Source organism: Procambarus clarkii, chromosome 28, assembly GCF_040958095.1.
Source record: "Procambarus clarkii isolate CNS0578487 chromosome 28, FALCON_Pclarkii_2.0, whole genome shotgun sequence".
Taxonomy (NCBI): Eukaryota; Metazoa; Arthropoda; class Malacostraca; order Decapoda; family Cambaridae; genus Procambarus; species Procambarus clarkii.
The window spans coordinates 40,966,912-40,991,873 of NC_091177.1; the positions used below are offsets into that span (position 1 = coordinate 40,966,912).

The window sequence follows — 24,962 nt, forward strand, 5'->3', positions numbered from 1 at the left end:
TAGTCTTTGCCCTCCTGACTTTGATCTCATTAAACGTTTCCGTGTCATCTGCCCTTCTCTTCCTTATTTCTATGGTCTTCCTAAGACTCATAAACCTGGTGTTCCTCTTCGTCCTATCATTTCTTCACGGGGCTCTGTCAGCTATCCTCTTGCCTCCTGGCTCGCTAAAACCCTGACACCTTACCTTGGCACTTTTTCCCCTGCCCACCTTCGTCACTCTCAGGACTTCATAGAAAGACTGCGCCTGCAACCCTCTTGTAAATGCTTAGTCTTGATGTCGACTCTCTGTTCACTAATGTTCCGCTCGATGACGTTCTCTCTTTCCTCAGACAGAAGGCGTCAGAGGGTCTCCTTCCTCTCCCACTTCCCACTGACGTTTTCCTCGATCTCATTAGACTCTGTGTTGAATCTAACTCTTTCTCTTTCAACGGTAAATATTACACTCAAACTTTCGGTGTCGCTATGGGTTCCCCTCTCTCCCCTGTTCTTGCTAATTTCTACATGGAATACTTCGAAACTGTTCTTCTTCCTTCTATTGATACTCGTCCCTCTCTCTGGCTTCGCTATGTTGATGACATTTTTGCTTTATGGCCTCATGACCTTAATCTTTTCCAGCCTTTCCTCGCCTCTCTTAACAATCTGGCTCCTTCTATCCATTTCAAAGTTGAGTGGGAATCTAATTCCCTCCTTCCTTTTCTTGATGTTCATGTTCACAGCTCTGTGTCTGGGTTCTCTTTCTCTGTCTACCGTAAACCCATGCATAGTGGCATGTACATTCACTTCTTTTCCTACCATCCTCCTTCTGTTAAGAAAAGTGTCCTCGTCTCTCTCTTCCTCCGCGCTCTACGCATCAGCGACCCTCAGTTTCTTGATTCTGAAATTGCCTTTATCTACAAATCATTCTCTCGCCTTGGTTATCCTTTGCATTTCATCAACTGTGCCCACTCTCAAGCTAAACGAAATTTCTTTCATCCTAAACCTGCTTCCAACACTAGTAGCACTGTACTATGCCTTCCCTTCATATCTGAACTCAAAACTTTTACCAATACCTTTCGTCCTCTTGACATTAAACTCGCCTTTCGACAAACTAACACACTTCGTAGCAATCTAGTTCACACTGCTCCTCCTGCTTCTAATGCTGCTGGTGTCTACTCTATTTCCTGTTCATCTTGTCCTCTCCAATACTTTGGCGAAACTGGCCGTACACTGAATGACAGACTTAAAGAACACAAGAGAAGTGTTAAGTCTGCAGACACTAACAATGCTCTCTTCTGCCATGTGAGGGATTCTAATCATCCCATTGATTGGTCTTCCTCCAAAATAATCTTTCCTGCCTCTACTCTACACAGACGCCGTCTTGTAGAATCGGCTCTTATTAACAATGTACCCAACATGAACTTGAGTCCTGGCTTTGTTGCTGTGGACTCTTCCCTTTCACAGTATATACTCAAATGCTCTAATCTTTCTAACAAACGTGACTTAACATAAGCTTTCCCCCTTCCATTTCTTTCTTTCTCTTTCCTTTCTTTCTCTCTTCTCCCTTTTTCTGTTCATTGTCTTCTCCTACGCTCCCTTGCTATCCTCTTCTTTTCCTATTACTATCTCCTTCGGTGGTTATAATAGGAGCTGCCTCGTATGGGCCAATAGGCCTGCTGCAGTTCTCATTACTACTATCCCCTACACCTGACTTTCCTCCTCAGCTCTCTCTTGCCTATTTATGCCTGTCCCTACCTGTCCTCATCACAATCGACTTGAGAATGGTCCAGGACGGACCGAAACGTCGTCGTCCCTTCAATTTCTAGTGTGTGGTCTGGTCCATACTTCAGCCACGTTATTGTGACTCATCGCCTGCATATGGATACCACACGTACGCGTCTTACTCTGTTTAATTTCTTTGATGCTCTACCTTCCTTCAAACGGCCTTTTCGCGCCTTTGAATCTTCCCTTCTTGCCGCCAAGCGTCGAAAGAACCAGCTCAGGTTTCTTAAAGACTGTCTTGCTGAGCAAGTTCTCCCTCATTCTTTATCTCACTTTCTCCAGTTCAACACTTCGGGATCTCCTTTCCCTGAACATGCCCGCCTTCTTCTTCAAGAACTTATTCATGCCACCTCCTTGCAAGTTGACGAGGCTTTTCTTGCTGTTCGTCAACAGCAACGCTTTCTGTCCTCTTCTCTTCCCAGTGATCTATGCAATATCATTTTTCCAATTGCATTTGACACTGCTCACGTCTCCTCTTCCCACCACTCCTCCACACTACACAACAAACTTCAACGCCTGATCTCCAACAGTCCTTGGGCCAAATACTCTCTCTCTGACTGTGTTACCAACCTTTCGTCCTACTCTCTTTCTAAGCACCAGCAAGAACTTCTTGGTCTTGGTCTGTCTTTTGCTACTTCCCCTGGCCCACGCTGTGGCATTGATCTCATTAGTTCCTTTGACAGGTTTGTCAATTCTAACTCTAGTACTCTTTCGGACCTGTCTGCCTTTAGAGGGGCCCTTATCCCCGTTCTTGACAGCTTGTTTTCTAAAAATAACCACCTTCCTCGTCGCTTCCAGCTTGCCCTTGCCTCCCTGAAATCTAACAACTCTATTCTTATCCTTCCTTCAGACAAAAGCAATTCGGTGGTTGTCCTTGACCGTGAGGACTACCTCCGAAAAGCAGATGTCTTGCTCTCTGACTCTCACACTTATGCTCCTCTGACTTCTAACCCTTTGGATCGCCTCAAAACTTCCTTTAACCGCAAACTAAGACAGCTCTCTAGTCTTTGCCCTCCTGACTTTGATCTCATTAAACGTTTCCGTGTCATCTGCCCTTCTCTTCCTTATTTCTATGGTCTTCCTAAGACTCATAAACCTGGTGTTCCTCTTCGTCCTATCATTTCTTCACGGGGCTCTGTCAGCTATCCTCTTGCCTCCTGGCTCGCTAAAACCCTGACACCTTACCTTGGCACTTTTTCCCCTGCCCACCTTCGTCACTCTCAGGACTTCATAGAAAGACTGCGCCTGCAACCCTCTTGTAAATGCTTAGTCTTGATGTCGACTCTCTGTTCACTAATGTTCCGCTCGATGACGTTCTCTCTTTCCTCAGACAGAAGGCGTCAGAGGGTCTCCTTCCTCTCCCACTTCCCACTGACGTTTTCCTCGATCTCATTAGACTCTGTGTTGAATCTAACTCTTTCTCTTTCAACGGTAAATATTACACTCAAACTTTCGGTGTCGCTATGGGTTCCCCTCTCTCCCCTGTTCTTGCTAATTTCTACATGGAATACTTCGAAACTGTTCTTCTTCCTTCTATTGATACTCGTCCCTCTCTCTGGCTTCGCTATGTTGATGACATTTTTGCTTTATGGCCTCATGACCTTAATCTTTTCCAGCCTTTCCTCGCCTCTCTTAACAATCTGGCTCCTTCTATCCATTTCAAAGTTGAGTGGGAATCTAATTCCCTCCTTCCTTTTCTTGATGTTCATGTTCACAGCTCTGTGTCTGGGTTCTCTTTCTCTGTCTACCGTAAACCCATGCATAGTGGCATGTACATTCACTTCTTTTCCTACCATCCTCCTTCTGTTAAGAAAAGTGTCCTCGTCTCTCTCTTCCTCCGCGCTCTACGCATCAGCGACCCTCAGTTTCTTGATTCTGAAATTGCCTTTATCTACAAATCATTCTCTCGCCTTGGTTATCCTTTGCATTTCATCAACTGTGCCCACTCTCAAGCTAAACGAAATTTCTTTCATCCTAAACCTGCTTCCAACACTAGTAGCACTGTACTATGCCTTCCCTTCATATCTGAACTCAAAACTTTTACCAATACCTTTCGTCCTCTTGACATTAAACTCGCCTTTCGACAAACTAACACACTTCGTAGCAATCTAGTTCACACTGCTCCTCCTGCTTCTAATGCTGCTGGTGTCTACTCTATTTCCTGTTCATCTTGTCCTCTCCAATACTTTGGCGAAACTGGCCGTACACTGAATGACAGACTTAAAGAACACAAGAGAAGTGTTAAGTCTGCAGACACTAACAATGCTCTCTTCTGCCATGTGAGGGATTCTAATCATCCCATTGATTGGTCTTCCTCCAAAATAATCTTTCCTGCCTCTACTCTACACAGACGCCGTCTTGTAGAATCGGCTCTTATAACAATGTACCCAACATGAACTTGAGTCCTGGCTTTGTTGCTGTGGACTCTTCCCTTTCACAGTATATACTCAAATGCTCTAATCTTTCTAACAAACGTGACTTAACATAAGCTTTCCCCTTCCATTTCTTTCTTTCTCTTTCCTTTCTTTCTCTCTTCTCCCTTTTTCTGTTCATTGTCTTCTCCTACGCTCCCTTGCTATCCTCTTCTTTTCCTATTACTATCTCCTTCGGTGGTTATAATAGGAGCTGCCTCGTATGGGCCAATAGGCCTGCTGCAGTTCTCATTACTACTATCCCCTACACCTGACTTTCCTCCTCAGCTCTCTCTTGCCTATTTATGCCTGTCCCTACCTCCTCATCACAATCGACTTGAGAATGGTCCAGGACGGACCGAAACGTCGTCGTCCCTTCAATTTCTAGTGTGTGGTCTGGTCAACATACTTCAGCCACGTTATTGTGACTCATCGCTTGCAACAGTATCGATATTCGACAAATAGTGTTTTCCTAACTCAAACAATGTGAGGTTTATTATTCTACATATATATATCTAATGACTCTCAGATGTTCACATTCTCTCAGGTAGCGGTCAAGGCGGTGTCCATCACTCTCACTACAGATTCTGCTGCTCAACTGTTGTTTCTATTCCGAATCTCCATGGATATTTGAATCCAAGACGGATTCTTGCTATTACTGATTACCAATTCCTGTGGCCAATTCCTCTTTGCCAATAATGATTGTGATTGCCAGCTGAAACCATATTATACCAGGGTACAGATTCACTAATTTGTTCTTCTATCCTCCATTCATCAGTTACCTTGTCACGGTGATGTTGCATAATAATACCTCTAATTTGTAGAAGATTGTTGGGTATGAAGTATTCAATAGGATTCCTTCAGTGCCTTCAGTAGCTAGCACATCTGCTCGTTCATTTCCACACATTCCAACATGGGAGGGGATCCACACAAATTTCAAGACTCTTCCCTGATTAGATTGTACACTCACAGTTCTCTTGATTTCAGCGATATCCCAAGATTTTCTGCCCGATTTTTACTAAGGCTTTGTAGTGCAGCTTTTGAATTAGAGCAGATCATTGCACCTTTAGTGTTTCGTTCAAGGAATCTTAACGCCATAACAATGACAGCTCTGCTTGCGTTGAAGAGGCATAGTTCTCAATACGTGCTTTTTCTTCATTTCCGTATTGAGAGGTATTGTTCCTAATTACAATGTATGCTGCAGCAGCCCTGCCATTGATAGGCTTAGATGACCCACTGGTGTAGAATTGATCTAATTAATTTCTGGCTTCTTTATAAAAAAAATCAAGATACTTGTGACTCATTTCTTGTGGTATCATGTTGGACTTTTTCGTTGTCATCTCATTGATGATAATCTTGCATGAGTCATCCTCTCAGGGAGGTAACCTCTCTACAGGCAAGAGATCACGGGCTTGCTCAAGCAGGTGAAGTTCTTCCAGGTAGCAGACTGATCTATGATGTTTTTTTTTTTTTTTTTTTTTTTTTTTTTGCTATTGCTGTTTCCTGCTGTAAGTAGCACAGAACTCAGTTTTTTCTTGGCAATTTCATTGTAATGGGGATCTCTGGTTATCTTAATTGCAAACTTAACATTCAGTTCCTTAATTCAGCTTCTCTTTCAATAACCTCCTCCTTACATCCCTCTCTCCATTCTGTTATCTCCCACTTCTCCCTTTCTCCCAATCTCCCTCAATTCCATTTTCTTTACCTCTCTTTTTTCTGTTCTCTCTCTTCCCGACAGTCTCCCTCTCTCCCCTTCTTTTTCTCTCTATCTCTTTCTCTTCTGTTCTCTGTCTATTTTTCTATGCCCCATTCTCACCCCTCCTGTCCTCCCTCCATTCCATTGTTTCCACTTCTCTCCTCACTGTTAGCTCCCTCTTCCACTCCCTTCTTCTGTTTTTTCTCTCTCTTGTTCTCTCTTCCTTTATCTACCCATTCTCTCTTCCTTTATTCCTCCCATTCTCTCTTCCTTTATCTACCCATTCTCTCGATCCTTCCAGTTCTCACCTTATTCCTCCCATTATCTTTCCCAGTGACTAAACAAGCTCAAGTAATGTAGTATCAACGTTATCGTCGATGACTCATCATCGGTAACAGCCAGAAAATCTGATGAAATCACTCTATGGATAATAAACCTCCCTTTCAGGCGTCAGAGGCGTGGCTGGTATTCGCAATAAGAGAAGATCCTTCTTAAAGAGTTGCACGCGGGTTTGGTCCCAAACACCGTATAACACTCGCCCTACAATCATACATCACCCTGCAAGACTTCCGTAAGGCTAGCCTCAAGCGTCTCGCCTGCAGCCCTGGACAGACATAACAGACATTTTCACTTATAGATATAAATTGCTGATGGAAACCCTTCTCCCCTCAGGAGGTGAGTACTCAACACTGATGCTAGCGGGGAAGGCAGTAGAGGCAGTCTTGTCTCGGGTGATCAGTGCCAAGTGTTCCATCCAGCTCTTCACTGACGGTGGCACACCCGCTGCTGATGTCTACAAGGTAAGCGTTGACGAGTTAAATAATTAATCTAAACACATAAATATTTGCATATACCTAATTAAGAAAATAAATATTTGCACATTTAAATACAATATTGAACATAATTCGTATAAATATCATATTTTATAAGTTAATCCTTAAGCTGCAGTTTTCAGTATGAGTGCACAAATCTAGTAGTTGGTGTTTATGAGTGCTCTTAATTTGGATCAATGAAAACCAAGTCTGCTAGAATATGATCTGATTGACTCAGGTCTCTAAGAAGAAGGCTGCCATATTATGTTAAATAATCCAGTCCGTCAGAGCTCACTCAAAAATCACACTATGAAGAGAACATTTCAACCACCGCTAATATTTCCCAGATACTGGGACCAGAGATGATCTTAAATAAATAACAATATTCATAGTACATAACATCGCAAGAAAATAACATCCCAAATCAATATAGACGACTACCTCTCATTCAGCAATTTCGAGTCTTTGTAGTCCCACTCAAATTATAGCACCAATAATGTTTTAATTAATATGCTTAACTTGATAGATGCAACTCTGTACAAACAAATGCCCCATAGAGGTATTTGTTGTATAGAGCTGTAATACATCACACTTATACAAAGCTTGATAATATATATATAAACCCTGATAAAATATAAATCCTGATAAAAGCCTTATATAAAGCCTGATAAAACCCTTCTATAAAGCCTGATAAAATATGAAGCCAGGTAAACAAATACCCCATAGGCATATTTGTTTACCTGTGTAAGACCTTTCACACAGTTAACCACAATAATAACTTCATCTCAAACTGCACCACAATGAAATAAGCGGTCGCTTCCTTTAATACTTTCGATCTTACCTCAGTTACAGGCACCAGGTTGTATCTGTGTGTGTGTGTGTGTGTGTGTGTGTGTGTGTGTGTGTGTGTGTGTGTGTGTGTGTGTGTGTGTGTGTGTACTCACCTAGTTGTACTCACCTAGTTGTGTCTGCAGGATCGAGCATTGACTCTTGGATCCCGCCTTTCGAGCCTCGGTTGTTTACAGCAATGACTCCCGTCCCATTTCCCTATCATACCTAGTTTTAAAATTATGAATAGTATTTGCTTCCACAACCTGTTCCTGAAGTGCATTCCATTTTTCCACTACTCTCACGCTAAAAGAAAACTTCCTAACATCTCTGTGACTCATCTGAGTTTCCAGCTTCCATCCATGTCCCTTCGTTCTGTTACTATTCCGTGTGAACATTTCGTATATGTCCACTCTGTCAATCTGTGTGTGTGTGTGTGTTTGTGTATGTGTAGTGAGAACATACAGGCAAGCAATAATACTCGTGCTGTGTGTGGGAGGCCCGAGTGTAAAACTGGTTGTGCTTGACGGGGCCTGGATGGCCAACCCTAGAGAACGCTGTCGTGACTCTGGCTGCCCTGAGCTGTGGACTCCTGTGGTCACTGGTCCTGCCCGCATCCCCTCCTTCCTCCCTTCCCCCTGCCTTCCCATCTCTTTGTCTCTCTTTTTATCTGTTTTTGTGCCTCTCCTCTTCTTTATCTCTCTTCATTTATGTGTCTGACTCTCTGTCTATCAGTCTCTCAGTTCTTTTCTGTCTCTCCATCTTTCTTATTTGTTGTCTATCTAATTTGTCTGCCTGCCTCTGTGTGTGTGTCTGACTGCCTGTCTAATTTGTTTCGCTGTGCGTCTGGTTGTCTATCTGCCACTCCCTCTCCCTCTCTTTTTTTTTAAATCTAACACTAGGGTTCATTAGGGCTGTCGACTAAAATACCTAGGGAAACTGCAAGCAAGAGCTGGAATCCTACATCAGTTCATCTGAAGCCTGCTCCTAGAGACCCCATTCATTTCATGAGCCTATTATATGAATCCCCGGGAATTACCTTTATTTATCTCTTAACTAACAATCATATAAGGAACAGGATGAGTCAGTAGCCAACTGTGTGCCAGAGCTTTCATGTGATCAGTTGACCTGGAACCAGATTCACGAAGCAGTTACACAAACACTTACGAACCTGTACATCTTTTCTCAATCTTTGGCGGTTTTGTTTACGATTATTTAACAGTCCATGAGCTCCGAAGCACCAGGAGGCTGTTTATAACAATAACAACAGTTGATTGGTAAGTTTTCATGCTTGTAAATTGTTTAATACATGTAACCAAAGCCGTCAGAGATTGAGGAAAGATGCACACGTTCGTAAGAACATCCGTAACTGCTTCGTGGGACTCGCTGCCGGCGCCATTGCTAGCTGGCCGCACACGGATTTGTTCCCGGAAAAACTCACGATTCTGAGCACCCATCAGCTCCATTCATCGGGTTTTGTGAGGAAGAATACATCAGTACTCCAAACCCAGACAATATCTTGTTTTGAAGGAAACAATTCCGATTTCGTCTACAATGATGGAGAAACAACGTTGTTGATTACCTGCTGTCCAGCTGACTGGTATTCTGCCAACCAGTACGCAGGCGACCCAAACTCTCGTACCGCACTTTTTTTTTTTTGAGGACCGTATCACTGACCAGGTCACTTAGAGTCCTACCCTGAAGGGCGAGGCGATATCCCCGGGCATTGCCACAAGGGGCACCTTAGAAGGTGTACTGAGCCTGACAGGGAAAGGTAGACCAAACAGCTCATTTAGGTGTTAGGTATCCCTGATTCCACCTGGGGAATCATTCTACGACCTCCGTTGGAGGAATGAATTTCTCCAGGCCTAGGAGTGTCTCAGGCATTAGGTAGGGCAGTGATTCGGTCCTCACTACGTGGAGAGAGTCATGGGGAAGGCTAAGAGTAAGAGGAAATGGAGAGCTTTCAGACGAGGAGGGACGGTGGACCGATGTGCAGCAGGCACCGAAGAAAACTGCTATCGAGGCTTCACCACTTGCTTCTACCAGCAAGACAGCAGACGTAATGGACCTAGAGAGGAGAACAGCATCAGTCTCACACCAGCCAGTGTCAGACAATGCTTCTCTGTCCACACACAGCCACAGGACGACAGTATGAGACAGGAGAGGACAGCACCAGTCTCACACCAGCCAGTGTCAGACAATGTACCTCTCTCCACAGCCCAGCCACAGGACAACAGTATGAGACAGGAGAGGACACCACCAGTCTCACACCAGACATCGCCAGACTCTGCACATCTTCCAAAATTCAAGATAATGCAGACAGACCACTTTCCTACAGCATATGGAGTAGTAACGGCAATGGAAAAAGAACAACCGAGCTCAAACTTTCCATCACAGTCAACCTGAAAGGAGAAATAATAATACACCACAAGACCAACAGACTGCAAATTACTTGGAAAAGTAAGAGTCCTGCAAGGGAAACCTGTATGCTTGGAAAAGCTGGACCCTTCAGAAAGACGCACACGAGTCGTGCTTTTGGGATACCCAATCGACTTTCCCCTGGATCCAGTACTAGAACACAAGCAAATCCTGAATGCGGAACGATGCCACAAAAGTAGACAAGGCAGCGACACGTCAGGTTCTGGTGACCGTCATGGGACATGTGCCAGAAACATTCAGTTTGGAAATTGGGGAACATACCGACAGAGACCATACGTCCCGGAACCCTGCGCTTCAGGTGTCAGAAATACGGCCACCATCAATCACGCTGCACCGGACAGGAGAGATGCGGAGTGTGCAGCCTGAGACATCCAACCAAAGACTGTATAGCAAGCACAAGGCAAACCAGGCCACAACAGCCAAATGTCCAAATTGTGGAGGCAAACATCATGCCTGGAGCACAACCTGCTCTGCACGGAAAGAAAAAGTGCAGACAGCTCAGGCCAGGATAAACACACAGACCAGCACTACATACACCAACACCAACGTCTGGAACACTCGTGCACAGCCACAACAGACACACACTCACAGAGCAAAATTTCCCGAATCTATTAATTCCAAATCAGAAAATACACAAAAGTGTGCAGAAATACAGCAAATGCAAAAGAGCAAAAAACAATTACTTTCGGAATCAACACAACAGATATACAGTTTTACCCCGAGGTCCAGCTGAAAAACATCGTGAAGATCATGGCAGAGACCATTATCAATTGCCTACAGGTGACGCAGAACGCCTCACAGCAACAGACTCAAGAAATCACTTGTGTGATAATGGACAAGATCGTGCAGCAGACCACAGTTACACAAGAAACAGTCTGAGACAAGACGGAGCACAAGAGGACAAACAACGCAACATGGACATACAGACTACCAACAACAGTCGGTAGTCAAGACACCAGAACATCAACATTTACAACAGCAACTGCAAGAAGCAGTGACCACCCAAGATCAACAGAATCTTACAACACAAGAGACAGACAACAACAGCCAATGCAGTCTGATATGCAACAACACCAACAAAGACGTATTGAACAGCAGAGATGCACAGGTTCCAACAACACAAGAAACAGCCACGAGCAATCAATGCAGTCCGACATGCAGCAATACCAACAACAAAGCGATGGACCACAGTTATGCACAATTCCAACAATGCCGGGGATGACCACGAATAATCAGCAGTCCGATTTGCAGCGACACGACATGCGAGGTGGAGAATATAAGGTCGATCCGAAGAGGAGTTCTACTAGAACAGGCAACACCAACCGAAACCGTCGTCTGGCCATTACGAATACTGCAGTGGAACATACAAGGTCTTGGAAATAAAAACCACACACTTCAGGAGGCTGCAATCAGCATGAAAGCAGATATAATCGTTTTGGAAGAAACTCTTTTCCCAGCCACGAAATCCTTCAGATTAGCTGGATATCAGCACTATGTTATACCGTATGAGCAGGGAGACAAAGAGGGTTAATGACCCTAGTCAGGAACACCATACCCAGCAAGAAAATAGACCCAGTTTCATGTGGGGATGGAGTAGAGGTATTAGCAGTAACAGTGAATATGGCTAATATTGAGCTCCTCATATACAACGTTTACAAGCCCCCTAGACGTAAACTAGAAGCAGAGGCAGTGCTTGCCTTGGCCACGCAGGAAAATGTAATTATTGCTGGGGATTTTAATGCTCATCATCAAGAGTTAGGTGCGACTGGGCCAGCCAATGCAGATGGCGCCATTTAGCTGCAGCTCTGCGAGAAGTACCTGAAATTACACTTCTCAACACTGGAGAACCCACTCACATTCTAGGAGGTTCCCTTGATCTTACATTAATCTCAACAGCACTCAAGCATCAGGCGAAGTGGGAAGTAGACCCGGTGATCACCAGTGACCACTATGCTACTGTCACAACACTAAACATAAACGACCTCCTACACCACCTGCACAACCTAGGTGGAATTTAAGAAAGGCCAATTGGAATATATACCAAGAAGAACTTGAAAAATGGTATGCAACATACACGCCACCTGAGGATTTGAACATACACGAGACCAATCTGCAGGAAGCCATTGCAGCTGCTGCAAATAAAGTATTCCAATCATTATCACAGGAAACACAAAACGAGAGAACTATTGGTTCTATGTAATGAAGTTAAAGAACAGAACCACATAGTCAAATCTTCAGAAAACATCTAAAGAGAAACCCCACACCAGAAGGAAGAACTCTGCTAAGAGCGGTGATATCTGAAGCAAGACGAGTTTCTAGAGAAGTAAAGGAGGCAAGATGTTTGAGTGGTGTCAAACTCTAAATGAACATAGTAGTCTGGCAAGACATGGGGTCAGATTAAAACTATATCAGGTCGACCAGCCCGACCACAGCATGTATTCAACCATTGCAGGAGGCTGAGAGACTTGCTCTCCAATTGCAAAAAACAGCTTCATATCAGCTTCCTGCAATGGTCCGAAGGCAGCAAGAACAATTAAAACAGAGAGGTTGACAGTCATTCATGAGAGCATAGCTATAAATGACGAATGTGACTGTCCCTTCACCAAACAAGAACTAATCAGAGCCAAAAAAGGTGGTAAGGACACTGCACCAGGTGCTGATAACATTACATACTCAATGATCGCACATGCAGGTCCTGCTGGAGAACAAGGAATATTGGACGTCATCAATGCATCTTGACAAGGCAAACTGCCGACCTCTTGGAGAAAGCATACACATACCGATTCCTGCCGAAAGAACCTGGCAATTACAGACCCATTTCATTAACATCATGCATTAGTAAAACTGCAGAACGGATGGTCTTAAATAGGCTGCTGTGGAAGACTGGAGACCTGCATAAACACATATTTGGCTTCACTAGAGGAGTAGGTACTGCCAACTGCATAGCAACATTACTAGGAACAGTTAACTCGGTCCAGCTATAGTGATCTTCCTTGATCTAGAAAAAGCATTCGAACTTGCAAGCCCGCAAGCAATACTACACACCTTAGTTAAAAAAGGTGTAAAGGGAAAAAGCTAGCATGGATTCAAGATTACCTAAGTCACAGGTATGCCAGAGTAAAGTTGCAAGCAAGTGTCGGACTACCACTTGCACGAGAATGGGACTCCACAAGGAGGAGTCCTCAGTCCTAGTCTTTTTAACATCCTTATGGAAAACCTTGTTACCATGACATTTACAGAAGGGGTTACATTGCTAAGCTATGCTGATGATATAGCATTAGTCATTACAGGTCCTTCACTTCTAAATAAAGCACAAGGTGCATTAGATAAAGTAACATCTGAATGCAGCGTTTTAGGGCTAAAAATATCTGCACAGAAGTCTAAGGCAATGAGACTAGGCGGCAACACTCCAGACAGGCACCTACGCATTCAAGACATTAACCTTCAGTGGGTTACACAATATCAATATCTCGGAGTGTGGATAGATTTTAAAATGACATTCAACAAGCAAATTCAATATCTAAAGGAGAATGCAAAATCACGACTAAATATAATGAGAGCAATCACAGGGCCCCGTCTAGGAGCGGGACACAGAGTGTTGAGAATGTTTTACATACACGCCGTTCGTTCCCTGGTTGATTATGCAGCGCCTGCCTTACTCACTCTTTCTCCTGGTCAGTGGGCAAACGTTGAGGTTATTCAAAACGATGCATTGCAAATCATAACAGGAGCTCCCAGATGGACTAAAATACTGAACCTAAGATTAGAAACCAAGCTAACGTCGATTGAAATAAGGGTAAAAGGGATTGCTACGTTGATTGCTCACAGCACTAACTGTGGACAGAAGAGCCTCCAATAGCAACAGGTGAACCCATTGTGCGATAAACACCATCAATACATTCGATATAACAAACACAGTCACTGAGAAGGGTGTCGATGAAATACATGCAGACTGTTATACAAGCCCCTTGGGAATCTCCACCAGCAGACTTTCAGATTATGGCTCTTGAAGGAAAGAAGAACCAGACACATCCTCATCTGCTACGTAACATTGCACAGATGCATATAGAAGCAAACATGGCATCCAACAGCTTCACTTACTTCACAGATGGATCAGTAGACCGGCAGAGACAAGAAACCGGAGCTGCAGTTAAAGCAGGAAACTCTGTAAATAGTTGGAGGCTCTCAAATGGGTGTTCAACTTTACAAACAGAGATGCTAACCATTCAAAAGGCTTTGGAACATGCTCTTGCTGAACACCGACAACATGTTATCATACATACAGATTCGAGAACCGCCATTGAAACCTTGCAACAAGAACACATATGTGATAACATACATCTGATCACAAATGTCATATCATTAACGCAAATACTCAAACGACAAGGCCGACGGGTACTTATCAACTGGGTGCAAAGTCATGTGGGAATAATAGAAATGACATTGCAGACGAAGCTGCAAAACTTGCAACTAAGAGAAAAATGTAGACATTTACATACCAACGAGTCTATCACAGATTAAGAAAGAAATTAGAAACAGAGCAATGCAAAAGATGTACAGTGACCACAACACATCAGTTGCTACATCAGGATCTGCGGGTTGGTACAAGAATTCAACCAACTACGAACCCTTGGTTTGATGAAAGGGAGCAGTAGAGCAACAGAAGTACACTTACATCGCATCAGGCTTGGATACCATGTGCATGGGAAATAGGCTTACAGGTTCCGGAAGATGAGAGGAAATGTCAGCACTGTGGAGAAATGCCCGACAGACCACTGGAACATTATCTAACACAGTGCACAGTTACAAACCCATTAAGATTTCAACTTAGACTCAACAGAGAAGAAGTTGTTAAACACATGTGGCAAAATCTAACTGAAGCGACCATACGAGTCATAAATAATCATACTCCGCCCAAGTAAAACACTTAGTGGACCAGCCAGAGGCTTAGGGCCCGGGCAGGATTATCCCTGAAAAAAAAATGACCTGGAACTAGATTCACAATGCAGTTACACAAGCACTACGAACCTGTACATCTTTCTCAATCTTTGGCGGTTTTGTTTACGATTATTAAACAGTCAATGAGCTCCGAAGCACCAGGGGGGGGCTGTTTATAACAATAACAACAGTTGATTGGCAAGTTTTCATGCTTGTAAACTGTTTAATAAATGTAACCAAAACCGTCAGAAATTGAGGAAAGATGTACACGTTCGTAAGTAAATGCGTAACTGCTTCGTGAATCTAGCCCCTGATCTCCCGTGTATTGGCCTGTTGACCAAGTTACTCACCACGTCACTTCTGCAGACAAAAATGTGATTAGAAAGACAGAAACTGCACTGGGATCAAATACAATCACAACCTTCCACCGGGTAACAGAAAATGAGGGTCGTTTGCGCCCAACAGATGGCGTTGTCATTGTCACATCTTCCTCAACAGATGGCGTTGTCATTGTCACACCTCTCCTAACAGACGGCGTCTATATCTTCACAATAGCATTAACATTTTAAACATGTTTGTGCCAAAATGTTATTTAATGTCATTAAGATTATTTTTTATTAAAACGTTGTGGCTTCACATTACAGTTTTCAAAAAGTTCTCAAAATCCCATTTTTAATCTGTAATTTGAATGAAATTCAAACCTATAAATTTTGTTTCTAACACGTTGCATTTTTTTTCTAGAAAATAACTTACTGAATTCTATTCCTGTTGATTTGAAGCTCACTTTGAAAGTCACTTGCAGATGTTCGTTTGAATTGTGATTAGGTTGTGATCTGAGTAACTGGTATTTATAATCATTTGATTTCCTGACAAATCGAGCAATGTTTGAGCAAATAAGGCTTTGGCTATTTTCTTTACTAGATGGTTCTAAAATTTAGTGTATATTGAGGCAAATCTGTCACACATCTGTAGTGCGTGAATACTCATTTAAACTTCTTCAAGGGAGTTCTGTCAGATTGTGAGAAGTTGGATTTAGGCCCTCTTCCAGCTAGCTTACATTTATTAGATAGTAGAAGAAAAAGGTATTTTGGCCTTAGAAAATTCAGAGATGTGACAGGGTGTGCACAAAACCCTTGTTTTGTGTCCACACCCTTGTAGACACTTAACTTCCTTGTTAGTGAAGACAGAAGGCCGAATTACCCCTCATTCGAATGGGGATGCCTTCAGCATTCCAAAGAACTAGCCCTCCTTAATGGAGGTATTCTCAGTGAATAGTTACAGGTTTTCTCTGAATTCTGTAACGTTTGCCCCAAAGCAACAGTGTGAGGAGAGTGAAGGTACTCCCTCAAGTGGTCAACGGTTCCCTGCCGGTGACGTGACGTCACCAGCCGGCTTCGCCGTGATTGGTGGCGGCACGAGTGCGCCTTAAGTCCTCGCGGGCACTGATTGGTCAAGGGCCTGGCATCAAGGGGAGCTGCTGCCTGTATTTCTCGAGCCAAAACGACGCGGGCGTGAGATTCCGCCCAAGGGCGAGCATTCTGTTTTGAAAGCGCACTGTCAAGACGTGGAAAGCCCTGGTCCCGGCCAAGACCTTGGTTCCTCTCCTCAATATCAAGAATACAGCCAGCTTATTACCTCTCCGCCGTCCCTACACCTCCGCCACAGTATCTGGTTGTGAAAGGGCGTCGCTAGAAGTAAATATAACGAAGATACGTGGTGTCTTAGCCGTTAGCCAGCATCACTCAATCACAGACGCAACCAGACTGTGTCCAAGTGATCGTGAGTTATCTGCTTCACCGTGAGCAATCCGTCATTTTATTGTCAGTAACTTGAGAAATAAGAATCAAGTTGTGATTCCAAAGTGCTCGAGGAAGATCGTGTGTAAATCTTAAATACTGTAAGCGTGGACTCTGGTTATTCTCCGTCCTCGCCATTTTGCTCCTGGCGTCCCTCGTGGCACCCCCTCCCCCCCCCCCATATATATTCCAGCTTGCATTCAGTAAGCCTTCAGCAACAAATCATGCCAGGATGTAAACCGGTGTATAACTGTGAGTGCATTCCCGTTGCATCCCGTTCTCGCACTTGCTTATAGTCAATATCTTACTTATGAATAAGTGCAAATGTGACATACTAATTTATTGTGAATATTTGAGTTTACCTTGAAAAGCTGAATAGAAAACCACAACTTCTTCTTCTTCTTGATAGTAGGTGCAGTTTGCATGAAGGGTTTGTCCTCCCGATGACTGCACCAGTACAGATGTTGGTAGAGGCGTTTATGTTGAGGATGATAAGAGTTTCAAAAGTGCTTGTTGCGTTGTGCTGTAGACAGAGGAGCGGCGACTAGAACAGAGGTGTATGTTAGATGGAGACTTGCCGCACCGTAGGGCGGTGTGTTGTGTTTATGGCGTCAGCTGATCCTTGGTACTGCGACGAGGCAGTTGTTTTCTGTGTTTAGCTGTTGGTGGCGCCAGGTATAAATGTGGCGCGGGTCAGATGTGACCCAATTTGTTGGTCGACTGCAGATATTTAGCCAGTGCTTTGACTATTTGGTATTTTTCTTGTAACGAGTGGTCACCGCCTCCTAATATATGCTCGATGGTGAAGGGTATTTTAAGTGAAATAAGTACTTGTTTGAGATTTACTCTGGCACTATAATGTCGGAAGCAGTGCAGGAGATAGTGTTCGACTGTTTCAGGCACCTGACAGTGGATGCAGAGTTCATTGATGTCTGTTCTGTACTTAGAGCTGTGTGCTGCTAGTTTGGTGTGTCCCAGCCAAACTCTAACTCTGGTCATCGCTATATCAATTTCTCTGCTTTTATATCTGACATGTTTCCAAGTTTCCAATTTCTTTTTAATGGACCCATAGTACAAGGGTGAGCATGACGTTTTCCATTTCGTCGCAAAATCTTGGGTGATGGTATTTTTGAAGGCTCCTTTACGTGCAACATGGAGAATTGTATGACGGGTAATGTGAGGTGTGTTGTGCATTGCTTTGGCTAGTTGATCTACTAGTTCATTATGGAGAATACCACAATGCGCTGGGACCCATTGGATAGAGGTATCGTAACCGTTAATCGATGTTCATGAAGAAGTTGAAGACATGGGTAAACAAACTCCTTGCACGTTGTTGAAGAGTATGTAATGGCTTGAATCGCACTCTTGGAGTCACTGCAGATTGTATATGTCTCGATTGGTAATGTTGTGATTAATTAGAGAGCTTGATATAAGGCATATAATTCAGCTGTGAAAACAGATAGTTGGTTTGGTAACCGCCATCCCTGCTTGAGATGGTATTCCGGTATCCATACAGCGCTAGTGACCGAGGGTACGTTGTTCATGATGATGCGAGATCCATCTGTATGAATCGCTGTGGTATTTGGGTAGCAATTTGTCATTGTTGAGAGAAAGACTGAGGCTATGGCTGAGTTTGGTGCAGACTTTGGAATGTTGTCTTCGAGTTGTATTGCTGTATTAGGAGTTGTATAAAGCCAGGGTGGAATAGGGGGAACAGTAAGTTGGGTTTCCGAGTTTTGGAGTAGAGAGAGTAAACCACAACTTAATCTAACCTTCTTAGTATGTCAAGATATTACAATTAGTACTGAACCTATACCTATATTGATATTACAGTTATATAAAAATATTAAACAAAACTAAAATATTTAAATAAATTGTAAAGTGACTCAGGATATTGTAAAATTTTGTATAAAATCTCTATTGTTTAATAATGTCGGAAAATCCGACACCATTTAATAATCATACAGACAGATAAGAGCTGTGTTGTATAAACAAGTTACCCATAGAAAACGTAACTTGTAGTGGAATTACCATCTAAAGAAAACGGGATATCATCACCACATACTATTATAATTCACCAGCTATTCTGCTGGGAATTATTCTTAAATACATTAGTCTTTGGACTTTACCATCATAAAAACATCTTATATAAATTAACTTAATTATCAATATTAAAGTAGAGTAAATGTGACCCTTCTATCACCTTTGGACATCTGGACAATGTAAGCCAGGCGTCAGACTGAGGAAGGAGGGCAGCCATTGTTTATACTAGTCCAGAGGCTCACACGGGAGCAAATTCGGCTCCTGTTAATTTTACTTGGACGTAGTGTTATGGAAACCAGAAGTGTACCATTGTCAACACGCTGTCTACAAATTCAAGTTAAGTGTCTATCCGAAACCCGTTTATCATTCATTTATGGCCATTAATGTCAGGATATAGGGTGACCCGGTTAGATCGCGAAATCGCCTCAAACTAAAGGTAATTAAGCCAGGTCTCAATGTTCCATATAGTGTTTTCTCTGAAATACTTGTCATATACTAGGTTTCTGGCTTCACAGCTAGCGCCCTTTTGACAGGTCAAGACGAGGATGCAAGATTTGTGCACCAGTTACTGGGTGATATGGAAGCTACCTCAAAGAGGATAATTAGGTGTCTACACCCTAGTTATACCTGGTGGACTAACCTGCTGTACTATAAGATAAGGAACCTCTTCAATGTATGTAGTCTATTCTTGTAGTTTGATTGGCTGCATATATATTAATATAATAAACCCCCCTAATGTGTAGAGGATCGATTTGTGAGATTATGAGATTATTGCAGAAATACAGTCCACTTAACATTATACAAATTGCTATCGAAGTATACAAATTAACGTAAATATAAATTCATATAAATTAAATAAATATAAATCTCACAGGTCGGTTCCCACAAATAAATCTGAGAAAAAAAGTTAGTGCCTTGAAAAAAATATGGCTTGGAATATGTTACATATTTACTAATTTATAAGCGGAATAGTGACTATAAGCAATAAGTCATATATGTGCTGTCTTGTGCGAGAGCAGGTTGCCCAAGTTTATTAGTGGGAAAACTAGGCGACTTTCGCCTCTATTGTCGCGGGAGCCACACCTCCCCGCCACTCCAGGCCTTGGGCCTGGGGACGCCTCACCAGGCAGGCACCCCCTGGTGCCTCTCACTCGCTACCCTGAGGGAAGTGGTGTCCAGCCAGCCCATACCACCCCCTCACTCGCTACCCTGAGGGAAGTGATGTCCAGCCAGCTCATACCACCCCCTCACTCGCTACCCTGAGGGAAGTGATGTCCAGCCAGCTCATACCACCCCCTCACTCGCTACCCTGAGGGAAGTGATGTCCAGCCAGCTCATACCACCCCCTCACTCGCTACCCTGAGGGAAGTGATGTCCAGCCAGCTCATACCACCCCCTCACTCGCTACCCTGAGGGAAGTGATGTCCAGCCAGCTCATACCACCCCCTCACTCGCTACCCTGAGGGAAGTGGTGTCCAGCTAGCCCATACCACCCCCTCACTCCGTCATCTCCAGCGTGTGCACCAATCAACAGCTGGGGCAGTGAGTGAGATTGGTTATGAGTGGATGTCATACCGGTATTAACTAACCTGAGTACTCAAATATTATTTCTCTGTATCTTCCGTATGTGCAAATTCCTTGTGTTGAATTATTCAGCTGTCCAGTGTTCATTCTTTCTAGTTCCCTTGCGAGACCGAGTTCGATTCCCTGAGGGAGCACGTGAGGCAAAGACCTCTATAGCTGTTCTGTGTGACCGCTGTAGCGGGACTTTAAGACAGCAATTATTGTCGGTTCCTGTGACCCGTATTGTTGTGACTCAGTGTCAGTATTGCGTATTGTTGCTCTGGTCTCAGTGACCCCGTACAGTATACTTTGTGTTCAGTATCTCGAGACGTCAGTGTAACTTTGTGTTCAGTATCTCGAGACGTCAGTGTAACTTTGTGTTCAGTATCTCGAGACGTCAGTGTAACTTTGTGTTCAGTATCTCGAGACGTCAGTGTAACTTTGCGTTCAGTATCTCGAGACGTCAGTGTAACTTTGTGTTCAGTATCTCGAGACGTCAGTGTAACTTTGTGTTCAGTATCTCGAGACGTCAGTGTAACTTTGTGTTCAGTATCTCGAGACGTCAGTGTAACTTTGTGTTCAGTATCTCGAGACGTCAGTGTAACTTTGTGTTCAGTATCTCGAGACGTCAGTGTAACTTTGTGTTCAGTATCTAGAGACGTCAGTGTAACTTTGTGTTCAGTATCTCGAGACGTCAGTGTAACTTTGTGTTCAATATCTCGAGACGTCAGTGTAACTTTGTGTTCAGTATCTCGAGACGTCAGTGTAACTTTGTGTTCAATATCTCGAGACGTCAGTGTAACTTTGTGTTCAGTATCTTGAGACGTCAGTGTAACTTTGTGTTCAGTATCTCGAGACGTCAGTGTAACTTTGTGTTCAGTATATCGAGACGTCAGTGTAACTTTGTGTTCAGTGTCTCGAGACGTCAGTGTAACTTTGTGTTCAATATCTCGAGACGTCAGTGTAACTTTGTGTTCAATATCTCGAGACGTCAGTGTAACTTTGTGTTCAATATCTCGAGACGTCAGTGTAACTTTGTGCTCAGTATCTCGAGACGTCAGTGTAACTTTGTGTTCAATATCTCGAGACGTCAGTGTTACTTTGTGTTCAGTATCTCGAGACGTCAGTGTAACTTTGTGTTCAGTATCTAGAGACGTCAGTGTAACTTTGTGTTCAGTATCTCGAGACGTCAGTGTAACTTTGTGTTCAGTATCTCGAGACGTCAGTGTAACTTTGTGTTCAGTATCTCGAGACGTCAGTGTAACTTTGTGTTCAGTATCTCGAGACGTCAGTGTAACTTTGTGTTCAGTAACTCGAGACGTCAGTGTAACTTTGTGTTCAGTATCTCGAGACGTCAGTGTAACTTTGTGTTCAGTATCTCGAGACGTCAGTGTAACTTTGTGTTCAGTATCTCGAGACGTCAGTGTAACTTTGTGTTCAGTGTCTCGAGACGTCAGTGTAACTTTGTGTTCAGTGTCTCGAGACGTCAGTGTAACTTTGTGTTCAGTATCTCGAGACGTCAGTGTAACTTTGTGTTCAATATCTCGAGACGTCAGTGTAACTTTGTGTTCAGTATCTCGAGACGTCAGTGTAACTTTGTGTTCAGTGTCTCGAGACGTCAGTGTAACTTTGTGTTCAGTGTCTCGAGACGTCAGTGTAACTTTGTGTTCAATATCTCGAGACGTCAGTGTAACTTTGTGTTCAATATCTCGAGACGTCAGTGTTACTTTGTGTTCAGTATCTCGAGACGTCAGTGTAACTTTGTGTTCAGTATCTCGAGACGTCAGTGTAACTTTGTGTTCAGTATCTCGAGACGTCAGTGTAACTTTGTGTTCAGTGTCTCGAGACGTCAGTGTAACTTTGTGTTCAGTGTCTCGAGACGTCAGTGTAACTTTGTGTTCAATATCTCGAGACGTCAGTGTAACTTTGTTCAGTGTCTCGAGACGTCAGTGTAACTTTGTGTTCAATATCTCGAGACGTCAGTGTAACTTTGTTCAGTGTCTCGAGACGTCAGTTTAACTTGTCGTTAAGTAACTTGAGTAATCAGTATACTTGTCGTTAAGTAACTTGAGTAATCAGTATACTTTGTGTTTATGTACTCCTGAGATTTCAGTATTCTAGCGTTTGTTTAATCTTCTGGAGTCAGTATACTCCATGTTTACTATTCTTGAGACGTCAGTGTATCGTAGCGTTAATTATTCTTGAAGTCAGTGTATCGTAGCGTTAATTATTCTTGAAGTCAGTGTATTGAATTAACGTAGTTAATTGTTGTTTGATTTTGTACGCGGTGATTAGTAATCGTGTTGACTAATCGGCGTTTGCTAGCGGTCTCAGTGACGCCGAGCCTTAACGTAAAGTCTTCGTTAATTAAGTCGAGCTGTCAAGTCGTGACAGATCCTTGGACTATTACTCAGGGATTGGTAGTTACCCGTGTGCTGTTATTGATTGATACCTGGTTGATACCTAGTTGATACCTGGTTGATGGGGTTCTGAGAGTTCTTCTACTCCCCAAGCCCGGCCCGAGGCCAGACTTGACTTGTGAGAGTTTGGTCCACCAGGCTGTTGCTTGGAGAGTGAGGTGAAGCACCTCACTATGAGCCAAAAGGCTCACTGCAGCTTAGGAATCACCAGCAATTTAGTGATGGGTGGGGCGGGATGCTTGATGCTTCATCTTGGTGAGCGAAAACCTACCTCACTCCTCTATTGTCAACCCATGTCTGTAATTTTGTTTTTTTTTTGTTTAATCACCACTGTTTGTCAACCTATTGTATTTGTGCTGCTTTTTCAGTCATGTTCCCCTTTTTTTTTTATTATCTGTATTTGTATTTGTTCTCAACACTTTTTATTCTTTATGCTCAATTAGTATAAAGTTCTAGATATTAATGTTTTTCTTGCCCGAAACGCATTGCGTAATAGTGGCTTTAGGCATTGTATGTACTAGCTCTATCTATATATCAATCCATTAATGTAACGTCACTTGTATGTAAGTATGTACCTTACCTGAATAAACATATTTATTTATTTATTTATTTAAAAACGCGTGCCAGCTGGATGTTGATAGTTGGCTGGGTGGCTTTGATGTGCAGTGCCACGCCAATGTTCAATCTTCTATTGTTGCTGCAACTGTCGATTATTTTATTGTCGTTTGTGAGGATATCTCTGGTGATGACGTGCTGGAGATTCTAATAACTAATAGTGTAATCTAATCTAATAGTGTCTTACAGTCTCCGTGGTGTAGTGGTAAGACACTCGCCTGGCGTTCCGCGAGTGCTTGTCATGGTTCGTATCCTGGCCGGGGAGGATTTACTGGGCGCAAATCCTTAACAAATCAATCCTTAGCCTCTGTTTAACGCAACAGTAAAATGTGTACTTGGTTGCAACAACGATTCTTCGCGGCAGGGGATCGTATTCCAGGGACCATAGGATTAAGGACTTGCCCGAAACGCTACGCGTACTAGTGGCTGTACAAGAATGTAACAACTCTTCTATATATCTCAAAAAAAAGAAAAATAAACATCATCAAAATTATCGACATGTTGTACAGCATTAATAGAACATTGGACATGTGTGGTAATGAATAGTTTGAGACCATTAGGATTCATTATATACAACTTTTTTTTTAAAATATGTAAATATTCCTGGGCAGGTGAAAGACCAACTGCTGGCTCCCTGGGGAGTGTCGGTGTGGGAGGTGGCAGCGGGCGGGGAGGACGCTAACGTGACGCTAGCCCAGCTCTCCCACGTGGTCCACAAGGCTCGGCGGGTAGGTCACTCTCACATTACTGCTGACGTGGGCAGGTCACTCTCACACCACTACTGAGGCGAGCAGGTCACTCTCACATTACTGTTGACGCGGGCAGGTCACTCTCACACCACTACTGAGGCGAGCAGGTCACTCTCACATTATTGTTGACGCGGGCAGGTCACTCTCACATTACTGTTGACGCGGGCAAGTCACTCTCACATTATTGTTGACGCGGGCAGGTCACTCTCACATTACTGTTGACGCAGGCAGGTCACTCTCACATTACTGTTGACGCGGGCAGGTCACTCTCACACCACTACTGAAACGGGCAGGTAACTCTCACACCACTACTGAGGCGAGCAGGTCACTCTCACACCATTATTGAGGCGGGCAGGTCACTCTCACACCACTACTGAGGCGAGCAGGTAACTCTCACACCACTACTGAGGCAGGCAGGTCACTCTCACACCACTACTGAGGTGGGCAGGTCACTCTCACACCACTACTGAGGCGGGCAGGTCACTCTCACACCACTACTGAGGCGAGCAGGTCACTCACACACCACTACTGAGGCGGGCAGGTCACTCTCACACCATTACTGAGGCGGGCAGGTCACTCTCACACCTCTACTGAGGCGGGCAGGTCACTCTCACACCACTACTGAGGCGGGCAGGTCACTCACACCACTACTGAGGCGGGCAGGTCACTCACACACCACTACTGAGGCAGGCAGGTCACTCTCACACCTCTACTGAGGCGGGCAGGTCACTCTCACACCACTACTGAGGCAGGCAGGTCACTCTCACACCACTACTGAGGCGGGCAGGTCACTCTCACACCACTACTGAGGCAGGCAGGTCACTCTCACACCACTACTGAGGCAGGCAGGTCACTCTCACACCACTACTGAGGCGGGCAGGTCACTCACAC

At 43.7% G+C, this 24,962-nt stretch overlaps 1 protein-coding gene across 1 annotated transcript in view; it reads left to right on the forward strand.

Moving 5' to 3' along the window:
- LOC123755115 (uncharacterized) overlaps nt 1–24,356 on the forward strand; it is a 77,104-nt gene extending 52,748 nt beyond the window's left edge. Inside the window, exons 3-4 of the mRNA XM_045737595.2 lie at nt 6,538–6,665; nt 23,934–24,356. Of these exons, the coding sequence (XP_045593551.2) occupies nt 6,538–6,665; nt 23,934–24,107 (302 nt within the window). The 3' untranslated portion in view covers nt 24,108–24,356. The remainder of the gene's footprint in view (nt 1–6,537; nt 6,666–23,933) is intronic.
- Nucleotides 24,357–24,962: the final 606 nt, after the last annotated feature.